The 9,361-nt window shown below is 40.9% G+C and overlaps 1 protein-coding gene across 1 annotated transcript; it reads left to right on the top strand.

Annotated features, from left to right (window-relative positions):
* The first annotated feature begins 5,630 nt into the window (after positions 1-5,630).
* bhlhe22 (basic helix-loop-helix family, member e22) lies at positions 5,631-7,662 on the top strand. The gene has a single exon (XM_031850267.1). The coding sequence runs from the start codon at positions 5,903-5,905 to the stop codon at positions 6,701-6,703; it is 801 nt and encodes a 266-aa protein (XP_031706127.1). The 5' UTR covers positions 5,631-5,902; the 3' UTR covers positions 6,704-7,662.
* Positions 7,663-9,361: the final 1,699 nt, after the last annotated feature.

Raw genomic sequence — 9,361 nt, 5'->3', positions numbered from 1 at the left:
GTGTGTGTGTGTGTGTGTGTGTGTGTGTGTGTGTGTGTGTGTGTGTGCGTGTGTGTGTGTGTGTGTCGGTGGGAGCTGTCCATCCTCACAAAGGCTTCCCGAGAGCGCTGTCCACCTTCTGTGGTGCTGAAATCTGCGCACAACAGATCAGCCTTTTGTTTCACTCGCCTGTCGGTACAAAGGCGGAAATGGCTCAACTATTTTACTGTCGTAGAGGAATGCAACCCGGACCCAGCAACATATAAACCGAATACACACGGAAACATAACTAGGCTGCACAAGCGAGGATACTGGAGGATATGAGAAAAAAATAATCCGAATGCAGTTATTTCATCTAGCAGGTAGTTTTCTCTTAAATCATAAAGGATGAAATGTGCAAACGGTGTGACGGTGGTGTAACTGATTTCTACCGCGGTTTGAACAATAATACCTTTAAATAAAAACACCACCACGATTAAGTGAAATTTCCTGTCGCTTATTTAGAGAGAATCGTTCAGCAGATCTGCAGTGGAAACAAGTGGACATCGTGTTCTAGCGACACATTGTTCTCCCACTTGCTTTGAGAAAAAAGAAAAAAAGAAAAATGGTAATTTTCGCAGTGAAGCAGGTCCAGTCTCGCCATCCTGCAATAACCTAAAACGGCCTTGCATGACAAGTATATTACACTATGATTTATTTGAACTGCATATTAATTTCCATAGCACGGTGCCAGTGTGGAATGTAAATGAGGAAGTGAGCTAAGGACCTCTGCAGATACGAACTCAAATGTCTGATTAGATTGATATTAAGAGGTTTGGAAACAAACCTTTTGCATTTGATGAATGCAATAGCTAGAGAGTCTTATGGCATGTTCGCTGGTTAAAAACAACATCCTCCAATCTTAGTGTGTCGCCTAGTGGCGTTCAGGGGCGCTGCTGTCTGTTATAATAAACCACGAGAGAGGATAATGCTTTTTATAGAGTTGAGAATTTGACATGATAAGATGGAGCTACACTTCCCACCATCTAAGTTCTGTGAACAGTTATTGCATTGTTTTATGTTGTCACTCAAGACAGATAAAATGTACATATTTTAAGTGCACACTTTGATAGCAGACAATAATCACATCTTGATTAATGCACATCATCGCTGAGAATGGCAGAAGGGGTGATGGATGGAAGAAGGGCCTGATTGGAGGGGGGGGGTTATCCAATCAATTCACCAACATAATAATGTTTATTTCCTTTAATCCTTCAAATAAGCAATGAGTGGTGAAAACAATCAACGATAGGGCGAGAGGAAATACAAGAGTTCATCTATATTCGAAAATAATTAAATGAGAGATTTACTGCCGGTCCTAAACTACAAAAAAGTAGAGTAAAAGAGCATTCATCTTTGATGCATGTGATCAGGTGCTACAATCTTAAGTGTCAATGTTGCAGGCAGCTGCAACATTTCCCTGTAAATGAAACTGCAACTTGGCCACTTCTAGAATAAATATAGCAGCCTACATGTCATGTCATGAATATGGCTCACTGGTGGGTCTCGATGTAGAGCACCGCATGACAAAATTGAACTTTTCATATCAGGTCATACAGCCTGAGAGTCTGGCTCCCACTGATAACCAAAATCTTCAAAGTTGAATAAAATCCACAAGGCTGCCATAAAGCATGTTCATCAAGCTCACCCTCAGCATCTCCAGCAATGCACTTCCCCATTACAGGTCACTGCCTGCCCTCTTGTGGTGAAAATTGAAAAAGCTTCATTTGGACGCACAAGAGATTCATTTAAAATGGGCAATCAAAAACTAAATTGAATGAATTACCCTGTGATTAATTATAATCAGTTTGAATTGGACAAACCTGAAAAATGGACAGTAAAAGTCTAATACATTTAAATGCATCTAGTACATTAAATACTTAAGTAATGCGCCCACACAAAGCCCAGTGCATTGAAAGTGGATTAAAGATCTGGAACTAGGTTTTTGCACGGCTATATGCACATATGGCACATGTACACTATCAATCATATTGACTGTTTGGAAGTTTCAGTAATGGTTCAAACACTTCCCGTCATGTCTAAACTTCTCTTTTGTTCCAATCTGAATTCGTGCTTGTTCTCTTTTCTAACAGTTTTTCCTTCAACGGTCTCTTCATTACCAAAGTGCTGACAGACTGTGGCTGTAATGGCTGTGGCACCGTCCTGGCCCATCTTGTCTCATTAGCCGGACCTGATTGGCCATGAAGGTGTTCTCTTGCTGTCTCAGGATAAAGTGTCTGTCTCTGCCACTCGTTAGATCATAACTCCTCAAGTATTCTGCCCTGATGGCCTCTCGTGGAGCCTCAGCAGAGACGGTGAACAAACGCTAATTGAAATATGCTGGAAAAGGGGTAAAGCACTGACCTTGAATGTGTTAAGCACGTATTAGCCAATTGTGTTTGAGCGGCGGCTGCAAAGAACTTCTTCGACATGAACATTGAGCTCCAACATGGTGAAAATATAACGGCAATTTAGCATGAAATCACACGTTTCTTTGCTTTCTTGGAATTCAAATGAAGTAAAACAGACCATTTCGTCACAGTTATTTGAAGTTCTAATTACCAGTATGTAAAATTCTTAGAGAAAACATAAGATCCAACATTTATTCTGCAAAAATCATGCCGAGGCTCATGTAGGTCAGCTCCATCCAACAGCTGAGATGCTTTCAAGAGCTATTTATTAAACGATAATAATGTATCAGTTATTTTTTCCTATCAAAATATTATTATATTGAATGCGAAAAGGTTGGTGACTGGCATCAATGTGAAAAGTGGTGGATAGCACCGGCCATGAGCCAGATAATTGATAACAGACGTTTGTAACTGGTAGAAATCAATGTATGTGGGAGTGGAGATTTAATTAGAAACTCCTTTTAATTATGTTCTATGATGTTCTCACTTTGCACAGAAAGGATTTGTCCGTCCCTCGGTAGTTGACTCTAAATAACAAAAGTGTTTCTTCTTGAAGATGTTCGACTGATTTAAAAGTCAAGAACTCTTAATCAAAAGTTATAGAACAGCTAATGAGCGCAAGCTGAAATGGGAAAACATTCTACAAACATTGAGTTAATTCTGTAGCTTTTTTACATTGAAATATCCCCAAATTCTCCTCTGTCCCTTTTGTCATTATCATTTATTAAAGGATGTATGGATTCTTCTTTGGGCAAACTTTGTCATCTCTAGTGTGAGACATACTGAAGGAGGCAGAGCAGACTTTTCTTTTAAACAATATGTAGCTGCTAAGGTACCATCTCAGAGGGTGAAAAAATCCACACCATATTCACTGCGGTTTCAATTGGCAGGGGTCAACTGTAATCACTGCTAAAGGCACCTTTAATATGGGCAGCACACATGCCATAACCAGCCATGGTAACTTGGTGGAGGAAGATTTTTGTCCATAATGCATTGCAGCTGGTATCTACAAATGGCTTCTAGGGAGAGTAATTACTGAATGACTTTTTGTGTAAGAGGTGAAGAAGAATGTGTTCTCTGTGCAAGCAGTTACAGAGTTGTCCACATTGAATCTTACTGAGCTATAGGGTTCCCAGGGCTACGGGCCCAATCCCAATGTCCCCCCTAAAGCCTTAAACCCTGAATCCTCAGGTACGTAACTGACATCACCTGTGATTTGGTTGAGTGGGAGAGGCTGTCACATATCACATTACCATGATGTCATAACATGTTATGTATATTTGTGGTTATTTATTTTATAGATTTTACTCCCTGGTTTGAATAACTTTCAGCTTTTTAGTGTAAATTTAATATGCCAGGCTGGACACTCATGTGCGCTGGTAACCCGGTGTTTAAGGTCACATTGCTCGGAATTGTGGGTAATTCCCTTGGGCAAAGTCTGCACAAATGGGGAGTTACGGAAAGTGTTCATAAAGGGCTCAAAATGTCTGCGAGGGAGCCCGGAAACACTCAATAATTTGACAGGGGGACAGCCTGTCTCCTGGACTTTGCAGGAACGCGCCTCAAAGTCGGTGAGTGTGGAGATTGGGATTGGGCCACGGTGAATTTAAGAGATACCTGTGGAGCTTGTGTATGACCTCTTGGGAATAGAGAGTAGCTGAGGTGTAAACTGTTGAGCTATCAGTGTTTTCAGCACCACAGAAAGCTCCCATTGCGCTCGTGCAATTAACTGAGCAAGATTTATCTCCAAAATGTTTATAATTCATTTAAAAGAAGTATTTAGACGTACTATTTTCAAAAGAATGTTTAAAATGATTCAACAGAGTTCAACAATTTCTGTAACATAACGTAAGTGTCTTTAATTAGACCCTTCCGGCCCATGTCCCATGTCTTGCGAACTTCATGCCCCCAGTTTGCAACGCAAGCTGTCCTTTATAAATCTGATGTCTCAAACCCAATCCGAGGTGACACGTGATGCCACCAATCACCAGTTTTGAAGACACTGTACTACTGTGTTCACAGGCTGAGCAGCACCCGCGTTTTGCAATGAGTACACTGATCTTCATGTTTAAATCGGTGCAGTGCCACTTTAAGTTTTCAAGTTAGAGAAGAATACATTTGACCAAACTGTGCAACATCACGTACATTTTGCATGCTTGTTCCAACACTGTGGTGAACCTTTATTATGCTTATATATTCAAACCCACAATTGTTTACCTTCCTTCCCTAAAATGAGGGATTTAGATGTTTTTCTAAAAAGTACATTTCACCCTTTAATTGTTATCGTGTCATTCAGTATTATTGAAAACCGCAACATGTTGACTGGAACTAAAAATAGATTTGTTTAAGCCATAAAGTAGATTTGTGGTAATGATGGCATGCCCAAGGGGTTCTTGTGTAAAATAAAGCTGAATATAGCTTAGTTGTTGATCCTGATGACGTTTCCATTGCCATTGCCATTTCCTTTCCATTATGAGTGTGCTACACTACACAACCCAGTAGATGGCAGTATGACCACAGGTACATTTTAGTAAGAGTCAAGATCTTTCATGGGAAAACTGAGACTCACTACAATAGTGAAACATAGGAATCCACGTTCATTTGGGGGACTTGAACTGCTGGTTGTTGTTTTTAATAACAATATATCATCAATGCAACTCAAGCCTGCTCCAGAGTCTCTCGTCAAGTGTGTTAGCAAAGTTATGTCTCTGAACTCAAGTGAAGGTTTGATGCCACAATTAAAAAGAGGAGCGAACAAAATAGTGAGAAAATAAAAAGGCAGAACACTAAACAAAGTCTATATGATTTGGATTGTGCTGACTGAAACGAAATCCCAGCCAAGTTATATTAAATAAGAACTTATCTCTAAGAACACAAGATAATGTCACAAGCAAAACACTGAAGCAGGTCCTTTTATGTTCAAAGGGCGTTTAAAACACCGATATATAGCTATAAACACACACACACACACACACACACACACACACACACACACACACACACAAAGGGAGAGATAGAGCGCACGCGGTATTGTTTGTCATCGTTTAAATACCATTAAAACGTTAACCTGATTGGGTAGAGAGAGAGAGAGGGGAGAGGGTGTCTCTATCCCAATAGGCGAATCCCTTTTAATAACCCGCCTCGAGATAATGATGTAAAAAGACTCAGGCGTCTCGTGCGTAACGAGGATCATCGTGGAGATCCGGTGAAGGTGAATCAGAGACACAGAACGAGAGAGCGAGAGAGAGAGGGAGAGAGAGAGAGCGAGAGAGCGTCAGGAGAGAGTAGCACTTATTACACGAGTCTCCTCCTCGTCTCCACACCTCAGCTGACAAGTCGAGCAAGCCTGCAACTTCACCACTGACACACAACTAAAGTCGTAAAGGACAAACAGAGGAAGAAACTCATAGAGGCGCGCAAAGAGTTTCCAGCAGCGACCGTTGCCTGCAACAACGCGGAATCCACAAGACTATATGGACAGAAGGCTGAACTTGAACGGCGGCGCAGGGGACATTTTTCACAAAACTCTGAGCGCCGTGTCCACTAAAAAAATGGACCCCTTCAGGTCTTCGGCCGGCATTGAACTACCAGCCAGAGACCGCCAGTCACCGATCAGCTGCTTTGACCAGACCGATCAAGACTCGATTCAGCCGGGAGTACTGGCAGGAGGTAGAGGGGGGCCACTTGGTCTGCCGACCGGATCTTTGTGCGTGAATTTCGGTGAGAGCGCCAACAGGATCTCGGGGGCGGAAAGCAGCGGCGGTGAGAGTCCCGACGATGACAGTGACGGCAGGTGTGAAATGGTCCTTCTGACCGACGGGAGGCAAGTGCCCGTGGGGAAACCAGGTGGTAAGAAAAACAAAGAGCAGAAATCACTGAGGCTGAACATCAACGCCAGAGAAAGACGACGGATGCACGATCTGAACGACGCGCTGGATGAGCTCAGAGGGGTCATCCCTTACGCGCACAGCCCGTCAGTGCGTAAACTCTCCAAAATTGCCACTTTGCTGCTCGCCAAAAACTACATCCTCATGCAGGCGCAGGCACTGGAAGAGATGCGGAGGCTAGTGGCGTATCTCAACCAGGGCCAAGCCATCTCTGCTGCCTCGATACCGGCCACCACTGCCCTCGCAGCTCCGGGCTTGGGCGCGTACGACCAGCCGCCTGGATATCCCTTCCCCACCGGGGTAGCTGCGTCCTCTTGCCCCGATAAATGTGCCCTATTCAACAACGCCACCTCCAGCCTCTGCAAACAGTGCACTGACAAGCCTTAACTGCGTCTGGCAAAGACTCGGAGAAGCACAGGGGATATCAGACACCACTTAAACACTTTTGGAGAGGGAAACCTGTGAGGACACTGTTGTTTAAGTCAGTAGGCTAGAGACAAAGAAGTAATGCCGATGAATACTTTTATAATATTTACTAAATGCATTCAAAACGCGCTTTTTTGTTCAAACAATACTTGATTATGTATATAAATCATCCTTAAAGTGCTGGTATGAATGACAGTGAAGACCAAACACAAGTACAGTGGGCCTGTAAGAGTGGCTTCAAGTGTTGAGTGAGTTGTTGATCACTTGCCCTGTTATGGAACCTTTTGGAGATTTGGGTGACCTGACAACCTGCGACTTTTTAACTTAAATAGATGGACACCTTCCTGGAGCGTTAGTCCAACTTTCTGCTGCTTCCTTATTTATTTTGCGGGTTTTCTTTCATTCGCCTCAGAGACATTTGCTGTTTGTTTTCTGGTTCAAGGCCTGTTTTCATGAACTTTTCTATTGAGCACGTGGAATGTCATGAACAAGGAACAGTTAAATGAAATAGATGATGTAGATGAAGTTAAGTCGTTTAATCAGTCAGATATTTATGTGCTAATCCAGACACTTGTTAATAGTTGCGCACGCCTATTACAATTCTTTTTGGGGGCACTGTGATATAACATTTCAGAAAAATTTAGAAAACCTGATTCAAGGTGTTTCGGTGTGTCTTTTGTAATTTATTAATTTGGATATTTATATTGGATAATTTGCTTGCATTGCACATTGTAGTGTTTATAGTTGTATATTTTTGCGTTTTTTTCTTCTCACACAAGATGATCGAGGTTTTCAGACGAATCGCGTTGTCAGGTCAAGATGTGGATTATTGTAGATACTTTAGTTATTATATGCGCAAAGAAGGCCATTTGTATGTATTTCAGTGTTGAAAAGCTTTATTAAAATATTTTGAACAGAAATACTTCTGATTATTCATCTCATGTGAAGTTTAGTGTCAGTGGAATCACAGCCAACCGACTTCAGCTTTTATTATGCATTTGATGAATACACTGACATTTTTTACATGAATTTGACATTTTATAATGTTTTAATCGCAAACGTTTTATTCAAGTGCATATTATAAAATGAGACCGTCTTCTTGGGGGGTGACGTAGCTCTTATTTATCAGTCTCGGACTCTCAGTAGTTGCCAAGTACACTGAGAAAGAATTGTTCAATCATTTTCTGCTCCATCAAAACCGATACATTTTCTTTTCTTGAGCTGTACAGTGACGCCAAAGTCTTGGGAGCGAAGGCCAGACGTGGTGGGCGAATATTGCCTCGAGGCAGAAAGAAATAGGTTTCTGCTCTTCGAACAAAAAAAACAAACTCTGGCGACCTTTATCGTGATGATTAAAACAATTTCCATCACGGTGTGTAATAATACGTTAATTCGAAAACAAGTGTGTATGAAAACTGTCGACAGTAATACCTGGCTTCACATAATGAAACACATCGTTAAGGCAATTAGACCTCCAGAATGTGATTAAGGAATGTAATTACGACACTGTTCATTGCCGTAATTTGGTGTCTTTAATCACAACGCAGCCATCAGCTGCACTCCCACCGACTCACCCTTTGTCCTCCTCAGTCGTCTGTCCATACCAAAACATTACGATGAGGGTCAAACAGCAAAAGTGTGACAACTATTCATGAAATATAGGACATAATCTCAATCCCAAAACCTGTCACTCTGCACGGATATTAATCTTCAAAATATAGACAGGAAGTGAAGTTCAGTCAGAAGTGAGGATTTGAAACGCTTAAGCCAAAAACTGAGAATTACGCATGAAGGCAGGACGACAACGTATGAAAGCCACAATCTAAATGCTATTATCAAATTAGAAAAATTGCATTTTCACTGAAGTGTTACTTACTAATAGTTAATACTTTGTCACATAGACAGGTCAGTGTGTATGTCTTTAAGACTTCAGCACCATGGAAAGAGGCAACTGATTTTTAACAGGAAACATACAGTAAAACTCTTTCTCCAACAGATTAATTCATGTACAGTTATTTTTTTGTTATTGTGGCTTTTTAACCATTAGTTGTTTCCTGACAGACTAACAGCTTGGATAATAATGTCAGACATGCAGAGATTCACAGCTCCTATGGAAGAATGTTATTCAATATGTGAGGATTTAAAAAAAAAAATACTGCAAGTGGACAATAGCCATCTAAATATTTTTTTGTAGATGCATATTGTATATTTTCTTAAGGCAAAGGATTACCAGCTACTATGGTAATTGCTTAACATTTCCCTTTCGTTAAAATATGGAAACATGAAAAGTTTGTCGCTTATAACTCAATAAATTTAACTCAAAATATCCAAATCTAACTTCAATGAAGAACTGACTTTAAGCCGACACAAATACTAACAATTAAAGAAATATAAGATCAATGTTTTCTTATAATAATTAAAAAAAAGCAAATTCTTTATCTCTCTTTTCTCATTTGTGAACAATCATGATATTGTTTTCCCAGTTTACCACAGTGGGTTTGTGGTTTTTCAGTCTCAGATCTCAGCTTTGTTTCTGTATGATGAACCACTCCGACAACAGGGTCATTACAGTGTCCCATTTAATCCCATCACACTCCCGAATGCCTTGAATCTTCACAG

This window comes from Anarrhichthys ocellatus, unplaced genomic scaffold (genome assembly GCF_004355925.1).
Source record: "Anarrhichthys ocellatus isolate YVR2014 unplaced genomic scaffold, GSC_Weel_1.0 scaffold10, whole genome shotgun sequence".
In the NCBI taxonomy this organism is placed as follows: domain Eukaryota; kingdom Metazoa; phylum Chordata; class Actinopteri; order Perciformes; family Anarhichadidae; genus Anarrhichthys; species Anarrhichthys ocellatus.
The sequence above is the reverse complement of the archived record's forward strand: the minus strand, read 5'-3'. Positions and strand labels throughout refer to the sequence as shown.